Below are 16,983 nucleotides of genomic sequence, written 5' to 3'. Positions count from 1 at the left end.
AAATTTTAATCTGGGGTGTTTTTTACGCTACTGTATGTTATTCATTAATATTATTCCCTTTTTCTTTTGTTTCTAGTGCCCTGTCATGTAATTTAAACAGTTTAGCTGGAACCATATATGAAGATTTTATCAAACCAAAACTTAGTTCCAAAAATCAAGAAAATGCTGGATATTTTCTAAAAGGTTTAGTTGTTATAATTGGTATCATCGGGACTGCACTTGTTTACATCGTTGAACACTTAGGAGGTCTTCTATCGCTATCCGTTGGCCTGGGAGGTATTGCCCAAGGACCATTGCTAGGGCTTTTTACATTAGGAGTACTGTTTCCAAGAGCAAATGCAAAAGTAAGTTTTTTCGATCTAGTTTATATTTAATTTACACTTAGGTATAATAGCCATATGAAATCTCCAAAATCAAATATAAAATTGACCAGAAACAACTTGTAGCCAGTGATAATACGTGGGTAAGAACTAATCATAGACCAAATAATGACTCACATATCTATGAACTACGAGATTTATATAGAAATAATCATACGATCAAACTTTTCTGTAGTAAATATAAGACTGATTTAGGTAGCATTGAGTAAGTGGAGCTTTGTTTTTAAATCTGTTTTCCCAATCTACATTAAAAGAAATATGTTTTAATCGGTGTGTATCGCCAGTATTGGTATATGGAGTAAAATCCTTGAGTATGCCACGATGAACGGTGCAGATTAGAGTGGCTCAAAGAGTGATGACTCATTCGATGTACAGATAATATCATTAGTAGCTGATGCTATAGAGAAAAATTTTATTATCCTTTATATTCTTGTACAAGTTTTCGTGTCATATACTCTAGATCATTACATTATTGTGCTAACACTACCTGATCATCTGAATAACATAGAGTATAAAGTTCGGTGCTATCCAAAATAATTCTCATCCATGGAATTTCCACCTCAATTATCTCAATATTTCTATTGTTTCTATTAAATAAACGCTGTCTTCTTCTCAATCACTTGGGTTATACAGAAAAGGACTGTCTAGGACTATCTAGGACCTTCCTGTTTTTAAGCTTGCCTGTTATTTTGCTTCCATACCCAAATCTTTATTATACTAATTTAATTTAACACTAAACAGGGGCGGATATACGGGGAGGAAAAATCCCCCTCAAAAAAGGTCCAAAATTAAAGAAAACCCATTATTTTATGCCTTTTATTCGTTTGGGTTTACCTTTTTTATGTATTTTGGTTGTCCCCCCACACTTCCAAGGCAAATGTTTAGATCTACCACTGATACTAAAAGTATGTTGGTTTGGTCTCTGATTGGCCCCAAAAACCATTTGGGATCCTGGTTACAAAAACTTTAATTAACATTTTCATCTTAGTTTTTCAATGTTGTTTAAAACGATATACGATTCAAAAGTGTACAAAAAGGAAATCATTTAAAATATTTATTTTTAGGGTGCTTTCTGTGGAGCATTAACCAGTGTAGTAACAGTAACGGGTTTAGTTTTTGGTGCTTATTATCTAAAATCACAACATATTATTGTTCCGGAATACAAAACAACATCCATTGCCGGTTGTTCAAATGGAACAGATTCAATTTTAGATCATTTTGTGGAGTACAACAGTACAACAATGTGAGTATTTTTATTTAGTTCAATATTTTATTTATTTATTTTATTTATTTTATTTATTTTATTTATTTTATTTATTTTATTTATTTTATTTATTTTATTTATTTTATTTATTTTATTTATTTTATTTATTTTATTTATTTTATTTATTTTATTTATTTTATTTATTTTATTTATTTTATTTATTTTATTTATTTTATTTATTTTATTTATTTTATTTATTTTATTTATTTTATTTATTTTATTTATTTTAATTATTTTATTTATTTTATTTATATTATTTATTTTATTTATTTTATTTATTTCATTTATTTTATTTATTTTATTTATTTTATTTATTTTATTTATTTTATTTATTTTATTTATTTTATTTATTTTATTTATTTTATTTATTTTATTTATTTTATTTATTTTATTTATTTTAATTATTTTATCTATTTTATTTATTTTATTTATTTTATTTATTTTATTTATTTTATTTATTTTATTTTTTTATTTTTATTTATTTTATTTATTTTATTTATTTTATTTATTTTATTTATTTTATTTATTTTATTTATTTTATTTATTTTATTTATTTTATTTATTTTATTTATTTTATTTATTTTATTTATTTTATTTATTTTATTTATTTTATTTATTTTATTTAATTTATTTATTTTATTTATTTTATTTATTTTATTTATTTATTTTATTTATTTTATTTATTTTATTTATTTTATTTATTTTATTTATTTTATTTATTTTATTTATTTTATTTATTTTATTTATTTTATTTATTTTGTTTATTTTATTTATTTTATTTATTTTATTTATTTTATTTATTATATTTATTTTATTTATTTTATTTTATTTATTTTATTTATTTTATTTATTTTATTTATTTTTTTTATTTTATTTTTTTTTTTTATTTTTATTTTATTATTATTTATATATTTAAATATATAATAAATGTACAAAATACCGCTATAAAAGTTTTTGAAGAAAAAATGTATGATATTTCTTTTTCTTAACAATGATTATTGAAACAAAATATTAAATGAGATTAAACTTTCTGTCTTGTTCATAATGTAAAATAAAAATATTCAAAAAATATTATTTTATTTATTTTATTTATTTTATTTATTTTATTTATTTTATTTATTTTATTTATTTTATTTATTTTATTTATTTTATTTATTTTATTAATTTAATTTATTTTATTCATTTTATTTTATTTATTTTGTTTATTTTATTTATTATTTTATTTATTTTATTTATTTTATTTATTTTATTTATTTTATTTATTTTATTTATTTTATTTATTTTATTTATTTTATTTATTTTATTTATTTTATTTATTTTATTTATTTTATTTATTTTATTTATTTTATTTATTTTATTTATTTTATTTATTTTAATTATTTTATCTATTTTATTTATTTTATTTATTTTATTTATTTTATTTATTTTATTTATTTTATTTATTTTATTTATTTTATTTATTTTATTTATTTTATTTATTTTATTTATTTTATTTATTTTATTTATTTTATTTATTTTATTTATTTTATTTATTTTATTTATTTTATTTATTTTATTTATTTTATTTATTTTATTTATTTTATTTATTTTATTTATTTTATTTAATTTATTTATTTTATTTATTTTATTTATTTTATTTATTTATTTTATTTATTTTATTTATTTTATTTATTTTATTTATTTTATTTATTTTATTTATTTTATTTATTTTATTTATTTTATTTATTTTATTTATTTTGTTTATTTTATTTATTTTATTTATTTTATTTATTATATTTATTTTATTTATTTTATTTTATTTATTTTATTTATTTTATTTATTTTTTTTATTTTATTATTTTATTTATTTTATTTATTTTATTTATTTTATTTATTTTATTTATTTAATTTATTTTATTATTTTATTTATTTTATTTATTTTATTTATTTTATTTATTTTATTTATTTTATTTATTTTATTTATTTTATTTATTTTATTTATTTTATTAATTTAATTTATTTTATTCATTTTATTTTATTTATTTTGTTTATTTTATTTATTATTTTATTTATTTTATTTATTTTATTTATTTTATTTATTTTATTTATTTTATTTATTTTATTTATTTTATTTATTTTATTTATTTTATTTATTTTATTTATTTTATTTATTTTATTTATTTTATTTATTTTATTATTTTATTTATTTTATTTATTTTGTTTATTTTATTTATTTTATTTATTTTATTTATTTTATTTATTTTATTTATTTTATTCATTTTATTTATTTTATTTATTTTATTTATTTTATTTATTTTATTTATATATTTAAATATATAATAAATGTACAAAATACCGCTATAAAAGTTTTTGAAGAAAAAATGTATGATATTTCTTTTTCTTAACAATGATTATTGAAACAAAATATTAAATGAGATTAAACTTTCTGTCTTGTTCATAATGTAAAATAAAAATATTCAAAAAACGATAATTAATATTTTACAGTCGGTTTAGATAAGGCCTTACCCAGCGGGGTAGCTTGTTTTCTTATGGGTCAGTGTTTAACAATACGACGGCCTTAATAACTGGAGGTGCTCATCAGTACCTTAACATCTAATAGATCAATGACACGCTGCAGCTTTGTATAAAACTTGCCTTTTTCATAATAAAGCTAAAGGAATCATGCAACTCTTATTGTAGGTGGCAACTTGCTATAGTAAAATTCCACTACTTGGAAGAGTGATTTCTTCGTTTAAACGCTGAATATACTTAAATTCAAATGTACTCAGCGGCCCCTGAAAACTACCCATTTAATTTGCGTTTTCCCATCAGAAATCATACAATGTATAATTAGTACATTTATTTGTTGCTATACTATCTATAGCAGACTAAACACAAGATGCCGTACAGTGTAGCCGATTCTTGTTCACAAGTAGCAGTTATAGTCATACAAACCTGAACTCTTCGACGTAACGATTATTACCGATATAAAAATTCCAAAAAAATGAGTTTTTTCAATCGTAAAAATTGAGCACAAAATTGTATTGAAATAAATTTTATTTACACGTTCAGTTTTGTTACATATTTAAGTTTATAAAATAAAAATTGATATTTTACATTTCATTCCCATTCCGTTTCAAAAACTTGGCAACTTGGGAATTTGTGAAGCATCGTAGCCGTAATACCACCGCACCTGCCGAAGCAAGAAACGTTCATTTACATAGGCGGAAGTGCTTCTGTTGCCTTTTGTGATTATATTTTTTGCGGTTGAAGTTTGTGGTGATAATGCTAGTGTTATTGGAGTTTATAGTTTTATAGTAAATTTTTAATTATATTCTGTGACTATTAAAATATAATGGACGAACAATCGAGTTGTTCCAAGAGAAGACAGCAAAATGTTAGCGTCAGAAGAGAAGGTAGTGATACGATATGAAGGAATTGAATTACATGATGCAGAAAAATGGCATCAAATATTAGCCAAGCGGTCGATATTTGTAGCAGTTTAACAAAAGTATCCATTAGCTGTATTTATCATGTGCCTAAAAATACATCGAAAAATAAAAAGCAAGTAAAACGTAAAACTAGAGGTAGAAAAAACATTGTTTTGGAGGACGAGACAAGACATTTTATTTTCGGAGTAAAATTCCAACACTGAAAAAATTTCTCAAGGGCTCGAAAACAATTACTTTTTACCCAAGATATCTCGTAGAGTATTAATCAGAACTATGTGCGCAATAAACTTTCGATATATAAAAACAGAAAAGTGTGTTAGAAAAAAACAAGCAATTATTTTGTGGAGAAGAAAATATTTTATAGAAATACGCACACTTCAGAGCATTGAACGGCAAACATATTATTTGGATGAAACCTGGATTAACGAAGGTCATATAGTTGGAAAAGATTGGCAAGATTTAAATGTCAAAGGTAAACGCGAAGCATTTATAGAAAGCTGCTTTGCAGGATTAAAGGCTCCATTAGGAAAGGGACGACGTTTAATCATTATCCATATAGGAAATGATACAGGGTTCCTTGATGATGGTTTGCTTCAATATGAGTCAAGAAAAATAGAAATTATCATGAAAGAATGACGTCCGAAGATTTGAGCGCTGGTTAAGAGAATTTTAACAAAATTAGAACCTCGTTAGGTCACGTCAATAGACGTTTTAGCGTTACTTCCGCGACAGCTGGGTAGCATCAATAAGCTTTCTCCAAATGTATTTGTTTTTTTATAGGTTTTTGTAACAATAAAACACTGAAAACTTTATTTTTGAAACTTCCACAAAATTTATTATAAAATCCTTTTAGGAAAAACAGCTGTTTCGGCAGAGTACCTTTCTCAAGTGATCTATTTTTTGTATGCATTTACACATTATAGTCTTTAACCAAATAGGTTGGAGGAGGGGAGAACTGTTTGTCTCAAGTTGGTTAAAGACTATAAAGTGGTTTCGTTAAAGACTACAAAGTGTAAATGCATACCAAAAATAGATCACTTGAGAAAGCCACTCTGCCGAAACAGCTGTAGTGATAAGATTTTATAATAAATTTTGTGGAAGTTTTTAGTGTTTTATTGTTACATAAAATGAAATTTCATCAAGTAACGGTCGAATCCGTCAATTATAGCTTTTTGCTTATGGCATTCTGTATTTTTAGGGGAATGTAGGGAATAATCCACAAAATATATTCAAATGTTTACTTTACTGACGTTTCGATCTCTATAAAGAGACCGTTTTCAAATATATAAATGGTAGATATATTTATTTTTTATTCCTTTTTGCTTGTGGAATTCTGTATTTTTAGGGAATTTTCAAAATAAGCCACAATATATCTATTTACATGGTTAGTTTACTGACGTTTTGATCCCTATTCCAGAGACCGTTTTTAAAGTTAGAAGAAAAAAGAAAATAAATAATCTAAGATTATATAAATAATATTATATAAATACATAATAATAATAAATAAATGAAATAAATGTAACTATCGTGTATATCTATTAATAAAGTCTTTGGATATAGAGATCGAAACGTCAGTAAAAACCTCTTAATAAATTTATATTGTGGCCTATTTCGAACAAATAATATTTAAAAAATATAATACAATTAACGTTGAAATAATAGTGAGTGTATGCCACTAGATTTTCATACGTCTTTCCCCACTTCTCTGTCTTCAAAACGAGACGAAATCACTCTTCCAAATAGTGCAATTATAGTATAACTACAGAAAGTTTTTACCTACAGGGTCTTACAGAGGCTACGTCTCAGCGCCATCAACCCCAGTTTAAGAGTCTTAAGGTACGATTCCGATAACAACTGCAGACGACAGATAGCAACTGCAGATGATAGTTGCTGTGGTCGCCACGGCAGACGTCATTACTTTGCAGTATTAATTCGTATTAGACTGATTCTGACATCTGACTGCAACTGCTGCCCGGCAGAACGTCAGTTGCTGTTCCGCCTGACGGTAGATACACACACATACACTTGAACAAACACAGTACTGCCGTTAGTGTCGTCGTGAAGTTGGACATGTAAATATTGACAAACAAAGAAAGAAATTATTTTATCGATCTAGTGTCAAAATATCTATGTTTATTTGACTACAAAAATAAAATGATAAAAATTTACATCTCAAAGAAAATGCTTGCAAGGAGATCGCCCAAAAAATGAATAAAATCTTTTGATCATGTTCCAGTCTAGTTAAGTACAATTTACAAGTATTTTTCATAATTGGTATTTTTTATTTAATACCCAACCTCAACTGTTTTACGCCGCCGTCGACAGTTGCTGTCTGCCATCTGTCGTTGTCATAATCGTACCTTTACGTTGCTATGAAGTAAATTCCATTTAAAACTTATCGTATAATAATATCGTATGATATTATGAGCAACAATGTAACTTAAAACTAATTTAACAACATTTAAAGGGTTGTTACCCGTACTCGTATATTTAGTGGGTTAATGCATGTATGCCTACTAAAAGCACTGATGATGGAATGCTGACTCCAAAAACGTTCTGTAATGTAGCCCGAAGGGGTCTTCTATGAAGAATGGGAGAAAAGTTATGAACCACTATGGCGGGGTTCAAAGATGTGGTGTGTATGATTTTTGAAGTTTCTTCGATAATTAAATGTGCTAACTTACGTTTTTTGTTTTGCTTTTAGATTCGTAAATGATTAAGGCTGTTTTTTTAAGGCGTGTGTTTACATGGTCGAAACTGTCCCATAATATATGATGTACATTGAAAAAGTAAATAGAGGGCCAAGTATAAAAAATATTCGTGTTTGTGAAATCTAGTTTTCATCTAGCAAAATTAATAGCTTCACAGAGAAGAACAAAACTATAATATAAAATTATTTCTTCTTAAAACAAATTACAATAAATATAATAAATGACAGCTAAGAATCAATACAGCATAATATTGTAATAGCAGATTTTGTAAATTTTGTTAAATATATTTTGTATATTTTGTCACAGATTCACGTCTTGTAAAAAATTTACAAGATTTTAGAATTCGTCTTGTTGGAAGATGTTTTTAGTTACTCATAAAGACCATAGTTTGATCGTTATTATTATTTTAATGGAGGGAGTATGTGAAAATATGTGTATGTGTATATATATATGTGTGTGTGTGTGTGTGTGTGTGTGTGTGTGTGTGTGTGTGTGTGTGTGTGTGTGTGTGTGTGTGTGTGTGAGTGTGTGTGCGTGTGTGTGGGTGTGTGTGTGTGTATGTGTATGTGTATGTGTATGTGTATGTGTATGTGTATGTGTATGTGTATGTGTATGTGTATGTGTATGTGTATGTGTGTGTGTATGTGTATGTGTGTGTGTATGTGCGGGTGTGTGCGTGTTTGTGTGCGTGTGTGTGTGCGTGTGTGCGTGTGTGCGTTTGCGTGTGTGTGTGTGTGTGTTATTGACTATTGACACTGGTTTTAATAACCAACTAGCCAGTAATATGTGAAAATATGCGTTACAGTTAGCGATAAATTGCAGTTTGAACATAGATATGGGTCTTCTAAAGCCATTAAGTATATAATATGACTTAATCTAGTACGGTTGATTCTGACTCTATAGATAACTATTTTTCCTCTGCTCTACATGTTAGGTAGTTGAAACTATCTCAATGGTAGAATGAATTTAGTGGAGTTTCTATTTCATTGATTTTGCCAGAATATTTTAACTTTAACCTGTAAATTGTACGATTTTGTAGTTTAATCTGGTGGTAATTGCTTTCTTCGCGGCTGCAATCTCACTAGAATACCTAAAATCCTCACATTTTTTTACATCATGAATAGTGTGCGCACTAAGGGGTGCTCAAAGTATACATTTTAGATAGACTGGATGGAGGGTATGGAATCCGTACAAATTGCGGAATATGTAGCTTTATTATAATAATATTAATTAATATATCAATATTAAATATAATTATAAATAAAGTTCGTCCGCTTCACAGTATAGACTTCTGATGTGGCAGGATCTAAAAGCTACAAGGCAAATTCGTAGTGCTGTATTTTAAATAGTCTAATTTAGATTTTAATGCTGTGATCTGTATAACATGAGTAAAATATCTTCATCAACAGAAAATAAATTTAAATCAAATAATACTATTTATTTTATTTTTTATTTTAGAGAACATATAGAGACACCGGCTGCTCTTGCAATTTTTAAGATCTCATTTTATTGGTATGCCTTTATTGGAACTATGATATGTATTGTCCTAGGACTAATCATAAGCTACCTTTCAGAAGAGCAAAATCCTCCTATTGCTCGTGAACTTCTAAGTCCTCTCATATATGATATAATAGGTAAGCAAGGGAACCTCTTCAATAAAAAAACTAATAATTTTATCTATCTATATAAAAGCAAACAGGATTGAGTATTAAATAGATGAGGTATGTATTAAACTCATATCCTAGCATGAAACGAAAATTTGTGAGAATTAAATTTAAAAAATCTACATTTTTAGAATATTCAGATCTATAATGTGATTACGTTTATCACAAATAAAATGGCAAATAGCAAAATAAATCACAAAAGTAATGACAGGCTGCAAACATTATCAAAGCCGCTGCGACAACTACCAAACGTTAGATTTAATTCTGCATTTCTAACAGAGCTTGGATGTAGTACTTCTGTTTATGTGACAATATATCTCGTAACTCGACAGTCGTTACCCCATGAATAAAATAATTCGTCTTCTTCATCTTCTGCCTCTTTGTAAGCAATTCTGCTTGTTCATTGGCGGATTAATACCACTATGGAAGATTGTCGCTTCATCTTTTGCGCGGTCGTCCGATACTTCTTCTGCCGATTGGTGACTTATATCTTGCCATTTGGACGACACGGGTCCCCTCCATTCTGCTTATGTGGTTTTTCCATTCTTTTTTCAATTTTGTCTCCATTCATTTATACACTGTACGATAAATTTTTTTTCAAATGTCTTCACTTCTCTCTAGATATCTCAGTGTATTTTCTGTAATTCTTCTCAGTACTCTCATCTCTGCCTTTTACCTTTGCGTTGTGGCTGTCTTGAGTCTTGATTCTGAGGTATATGTCATTATTGGTTTTACACTGACTTAATAAATTCTGACTTTATCTCATTGTTAATGTGTATGTTTCGCCATACAGTGTTATTAAGGCATCCTGCCAGTCTATTTGCTGTTTGTACTTGATTCTCTCACTTCTTTGTCCAGGTCTCCATAGTTGGACAGTGTACTTTCCAGGTATTTTATTTTCATCACTTGTTCAATACTGATGCCATCAATTTCTATTTTACATCTGGTTGGTTTTTTGCTGACTACTATTGTTTAAGTTTTCTGAGATGAGATTGTTATATTAAAACAATTCGTTATGCCGTCAATTCATAACGGCGACTCCTTATAACATCGACAGTTCGTAATGATGAAAATTGGTATCGTTATTATCCGTAATGTCAAAATTTAATTATTCTGTTTATTTTTGTTGACGTGTGAATCAACTTTTATTACAGTTGCAATTAAAATTACGTTTATCAATTTACCGAACCAGTATCAGTATAAACATTTTTAAAACATGTAATATTTCGTGGAGAAATATGTTTTGAAAATTCTGTTTTAAAATAAATATAATCTAGGTACCTGTAACACTACCTGTAACAGGAAATACAATTTTAGTTCGTCGCTTTTAATGTTCCTTAAATTTACATAAAAATGGTATAAGCCGATAACCATATTTAAAAATTCCCAACTTTTTAAGTAAACATTTTGTAAAGGAAAGTGTGTACTTTCTGACCAATCTCACTTTGTATTTGAGATGCGCACAAAAAGCACGGAGACTGTGGAACTCGTAAGCGAGACAGGGAACGAATATACACTACATATTTTACTTAGCGAGACGTTATCAAAATAAAATTCAAAAAACTCTGTTGAAAATATGTTTGTCTAAATAATACATAATTGTAACATTAACATAAAAAAGTTTTTACTTATATAATAACAATTAAAAATTCAATCTTTTTACGATTGGATTACAATGATAGTTAATATTTTATTACATAGAATGTTTGAAAAAATTATAATTAGTGCCATGATAAATTAAATTTTGACGCATGCAACGTGACAGTAAAAACCGTAAAAAAAAAATTCAACTTCACAACAAACAATCTATGTTTGTTCATTGCAATAAATAATAATTCGTATTCAATCTGTTTCAATTGATAAACTTATTGCGACAAAAGTGTGTCGTATGAAGTATTGTATACTGTTATTTCTTAGAATAATGTAAAGTAATTAAGATTAAGAAATCCTTTTAAGGTGGTATTATCCAAGCAAGGGTGATTTTAGCCGCCCTGGATTTTCAGGTGATTTTTAGATGCATGAATTGTATACTCAATCCATATCATTATCGCTATCACTATCCTAGGATTCACTGTAACTCTTAAGATCATCGTCGGATTCGTTTTCTTGAAGGTTAATAATTATTTGATCAATTGCTGCATCTATGACTGGTTCAAGTCACAAAACTATTTTTTACATTTAAAATTATGTTTGCAGCGATTGTACCAATTATGTGAGAAAAAATTGCTGAAAAATTCATTACACAACCTTTCAACGTCTGAGAATAAAAATGTGATGTTTTTACTTGCAGCATATTGTTTCATAAGAGACTCTCAAACAAGTTCAATCGGATTAAGAGTCGGATAATAATGTGGCAATAAACATGATAACATAAATCATTCTTCGAACATAAATTGAGAAACAGTAGTGATATTCTGACTAGTGCCTAGAGTTTTATGAATAATAATTGTAAAAAATTTATTTTGGTAAATGAACTTACGTACGGTCTTAATTCGCGTGGAAAACGGACTCTTCCGCATGTACCAAAAATTTTGAGTTTGTTCATTATCGGGTAACCGAATCTGGAATTGTGCATTGAAAGAGTCGAAACAGTCATAATTACAAGTGCAAAGCAATTGTACATGCAAAAGGTGACGGTATAATCAAATGCAACAAAGGACATATTGTACATATTGTAAAAACTTTGGCAACAGATGCAAAGAAGATGGTAGATAAAATTAAAACAATTATGAAAAATCCCGAAGCAACATCTAAAACTGTCTATAGTACAAATAAAACTTCTTCAAGCAAATGAAAGCGTTCAGTAGGGATGTTCACTAATTTTTAAATATAGTTAAATTCATTTAAATTCAATAGATTATGAAATATATAAAAATATAGTAAACATGAAATTGTTTAAAAATATATATATTTTTAAGATACATCAATTCTTAATTTTAATTTTGATGGAGGCTAGAAAAACGGCTCCTCGCAGCGAGGCTACGGTGTGTGACGTCAGCAGTCGTATCGACAACTTGTTGTGTATACGTATTTACGAAGTGTAACCAGTTCTTTAAGTATTTATACAGTGATAATGAAGCCAAATACGTGGTGTTTGCTACAAAGAGAGGGAAAAACTAGAAAAGGCAGTTATTATGCAAGTTAGAAAAAAAAATAAATGCAAATATCTGTATCTCGGAAGAAATCAACACTATGTTCATTTTTAAAACTTTACAGGAGAGTAGTTTTAAACTTTTTTTCACCAAAAAGTAATATTGCTGCAGCTATTTATTGAGATATCGAAACAATATTTTAATAGAACATTCTGTTTATTGTTATTTACATAATACATTTGTTATAATTAAAAACAAATTTGTTCCTGTGTTTTTTAACCCTTTTAACGGACATGGTGTTGTATCCATCTAATAAAGTTATTGTACTGTAAGAATTAGTATGGGGTATTTAATAAAAACTACAATCCTATTTGACTTTTACTGATAAAATTTATTTAACCATACAATGTACCTTTACAAATACAAATAATACATCTATGTATATAACCAAAATGGCATTTTAGGTACAAACCACTCAGTCATCCTCAAGTAAGTCTCCTTCTGGATAGTCACTATTAGTATTACTAGTAGGTATGCTTTAAGTTTTGATACAAATCATGGCAAAATGTAGGAACATAATATGACAGTAATGCCAATAGATCGTTATACTTTTGTTGTGATATAAGTATTGGAATTTGTGATACCAGTTGCAAATCTTTTGGCAATGTAAGGTGTCGCCTTCGAAACCTAACAAGGTCAATCTCCTGGTTTTCGTCATGAAAATTACTTTTTAAAAACAGAGTTCCAATGCTGTTTTATTTAACTTGCAGTTAAACACAGTTTGACAGAAGAACTTGTTGTTTTTTAATGTCTCTTTTCTATTAATCAAAGGCGGATTTTAAGATGTTTTGACATCATACAAAGACCTTAAATTTTTAAAATCTTCTAGTTCCATATTATGTACTGTATATTTCATTGAGGTTTGTCTGACTAACTGCTGCCAGTCCCAGGGCTTGTAAATAGAAATGTTAAGTTTTTTCTCTTTCTTACTTTTTAAACAAATATTAATGCTAACATTTTTATTCTGACCGTAACATTTGTAAGACCATAGTATGATTTTTTCTATGTTACTGTCAGGAATGACGGTATCTGCCCATTTTAGTAATGCAGATTTTATTTCATTTCCACTACGAATAGTTTATCAGAACTTTTGTCTATATCAGACTGATCTTCGTTATCAAAACTCAAGGCATCTTTAATAATATGCTCTTCATTTAAAACATCATTGCTTGGTGTATTATTTGATTCTGAAATTAAACAAGGCGTATAATATTGGTTGTAAAAGATTTAATAATATTGCTAGTCTAAGGTTGGTATCAAATCACTACATTACCCTTTTGAGGTTATGCTTTTTAATAATTTAAAAATAATGACCAAAAAGGTAGCTTACCTGTAAATGCAGTAGAAGAATTCGCAGAACTTTTTAGTAGGTACTTCAAAAATCTTTCTCCTACGAGAATTATGGTTCATTGTTCTTATTATTAGTAACAAACCACTGTAAACACACCATAAATGGCAAAAGTATTATTAGATCACTAACAGTCTACCTCTCATCATAGAGATATGCGAGGCATTCGAGGATATTCACATGCTTAGAGGGACAAAACATTAAGTCCATATGGTGTTTTATCCCTCTAAGTAAAAATGGCCTTGGTGTTCTTTTAAAGGTCACTTTCTTTATCAGCAAATGGTTTAGGACCTAGTGCTCTATTCCTTTAAATAAAGTTATAAAAGTTAATTATTAGTCTTTAAAAGTGTCAAAATTGAAAAAATGGACATAGTGTTGTATCCCTCCGAGGTACAGATATAAAAATCTGTGGTTTGACAATTTTAAGTGAATATGGTGTTAAATTGTTTGGAACTGTAATAAAAATCTTCTCAGAATTGTTTTTAGATGTATTTAGACACCCAGGAACAAAACACCACTTATTTGGCTTCATTATCGGTGATTAAAAACTTAAAGAACAGGTCACACTTCGTAAATACGTATACAAAACAAGTTGTCGATACGACTGCTGTCGTCACACACCGTAGCCTCGCTGCGAGGAGGCGTTTTTCTAGCCTCCATCAGAATTGAAATTAAGAATTGATTTATCTTAAGAAATATATATTTTTAAACAATTTTATGTTTGCTATGTTTTTATATATGTTATAGCCTATTGAATTTAACAATATTTAAAAATTAGTGAACATCCCTATTACTACTGTCAGAAAGAATTAAAATTCGAGAACACATCAGCGTGCCAAACAACGAGAAACATGCTACTCCCAATAACATGAATTTTCTACTTCTGAAAAATACAACAACTTGCTATTACATGACAGTAAATTTTGTGAGCTTAATAGAATATTAATATTTGGACATGAACAGTTGTTATACTTATTACTGACGCATAAAAATTGGTTAGCCGATTTAGTTTTCCCCAAGAAAACTATCCAAGTGCAATGCAAGATTCTTTTGAAAGTGAGACGTACGAATTATATTTTTGGTTTTTGCATAGATTAAATTAGAATTAAATAATTTCAATAAGACTGTGCTACTCAAGGAAAATATTGACACAAGTGCAACTGATATTATTTTGAAGATTGATATGCAATCTTCAGGAACGTATGGATAGCAATTTTGAACCACAAGAAGCAAAACAGTTATTATTGAGGAAACTAGTAGCCAAGATACTAATAAATTTGTAACAGAAGTAACTGATTTTTACCGAGGATTCATTTCGTACGTTAAATTGTGAGAAGATAGTTTCGGAGGAGCCAAAGTTATGGAATGAATTAGGTTGAATCATGTAAATGGGACGAGATCAAACGATCAGCTAAAACTATGTATATAATACATGGTTCGGGCGATCGAAAAAAAATATTACTGGTAACGTTTTTGAGGAGTTGTCATTTGCTAAAGCTTTTATAGCATCAAAGAACGAAGAACGGAATTCAAAGACAATTCAAATTGGGTATTTTGATAAATGAGTTCAATTATTTAAAAATTTTCGCGAAAAATGGTGCAATATATTTTGTGCACGTTCACTTCCTTAGAGCGTATCTTCTCGATTACGAGCATTACTGTTCTGTAAATTAAATTTTAATGAGATATGCAACAATTTTTATGAAAAAATAAAAAAATATATCAATTTATTAAAAAAAGTACATACAAGTGAAATATACCAGTGGCACAAAAATAGATGTTTAATTAATAAAAACTTGGGCAGCAGCTTAATCATTTGTTTTTTATTTCACCCTATCCACCATTTACTGTCTGGGTTAAGAGTTTTATATTTATGGTAAGTCTACCAATAGTTATAGTTACGAACTGTCGATGTTATGAAGTGTCGCCGTTACAATTTAACGGCTTCATGAATTTTCCGTTTCTATTTATTTAGTTACGAACTGTCTTCTATCAGAAGAATTAGAACTTAATTTCCACCATATACTGCATAAAATCTGGATTTTATTGATTTTTGCCTTCCAAGTAATTCTTCTGAGGATAACTGATAAATCTTAGTAAGCCAAAAACAGGAAAGGCAGATAATAATACCAGAGGTGGTAAAATGCAGAAATAAAGCATAAATACGGAGAAATACATTTTTTCGTACTTTACTAGTACAGTTATTTAAGAACTTATTTATTTATTTAAGAAACTTACATTTTTGTTTTAGCATTTTATAAAAATAAAAATTAATTTTTTTAGATGAAAAATACATAGACAAAATGATTTTGGACTATGAACAGGTGAGCATGGATTTGGAAGGAAAACATTCAGGAGGAAGAAGAATGTCCAGATGGGAAGAAAATAGGCAAGAAAGACTGAGAAAAGCATCTTATGTTTCAGGACAATTTGAATGTTGATGCAACAGGACGCTTTTATTATCATTTCTGTTTCAAGATTGTGATACACTAGTCAAGTTAGTTAGAATGTTGATATAGATATATTTTTGTCGATAAAAGTAATATTTTGTAAATACTCGTAAAAATTAAATTATTTTTTATATCAACATCTACCTCTTTTATTTATTAAAGATATGTCAAAATATGTCGTATACAAAATATTCTTGATTGAAATGGAATAAATGACTTTCTAACAAAAACATTGTTTCCCTGAAATACTGATTTTAATTTTAATTTAAGTTTAACTAAAAGCACCTAAAGGAATTTGTAGATGATGAAATATAACTAAATCTATAAACTAAACTAAACTAAAGAAAATTCTTATTATTAGAGATATTACATTGAACTTTAAAATTAGATTAATATGGTAAATACTTTCCACATTGCTGTATGGCATGGAGAGCTGGATTCTTACAGGAACACTAATGAAAAAATTGGATGACTTTGAGATGTGGATTTACCGACAAATATTGCGAATTGTTGGGTTACTTCAATAAGAAATGAAACACTTTTACACCGAACGAAAAAGAGCACAGATATAACAAAAACAATA

At 27.3% G+C, this 16,983-nt stretch overlaps 1 protein-coding gene across 1 annotated transcript in view; it reads left to right on the top strand.

Annotated features, from left to right (window-relative positions):
* The window catches only part of LOC140437067 (sodium-coupled monocarboxylate transporter 1-like), a 77,135-nt gene extending 60,598 nt beyond the window's left edge, over positions 1-16,537 (top strand). Inside the window, exons 7-10 of the mRNA XM_072526318.1 lie at positions 77-344; positions 1,445-1,623; positions 9,245-9,420; positions 16,234-16,537. Of these exons, the coding sequence (XP_072382419.1) occupies positions 77-344; positions 1,445-1,623; positions 9,245-9,420; positions 16,234-16,391 (781 nt within the window). The 3' untranslated portion in view covers positions 16,392-16,537. The remainder of the gene's footprint in view (positions 1-76; positions 345-1,444; positions 1,624-9,244; positions 9,421-16,233) is intronic.
* Positions 16,538-16,983: the final 446 nt, after the last annotated feature.

The sequence above is a fragment of the Diabrotica undecimpunctata genome, chromosome 3, assembly GCF_040954645.1.
Source record: "Diabrotica undecimpunctata isolate CICGRU chromosome 3, icDiaUnde3, whole genome shotgun sequence".
NCBI lineage: Eukaryota > Metazoa > Arthropoda > Insecta > Coleoptera > Chrysomelidae > Diabrotica > Diabrotica undecimpunctata.
This window is presented reverse-complemented; position numbering and strand designations above follow the sequence as displayed.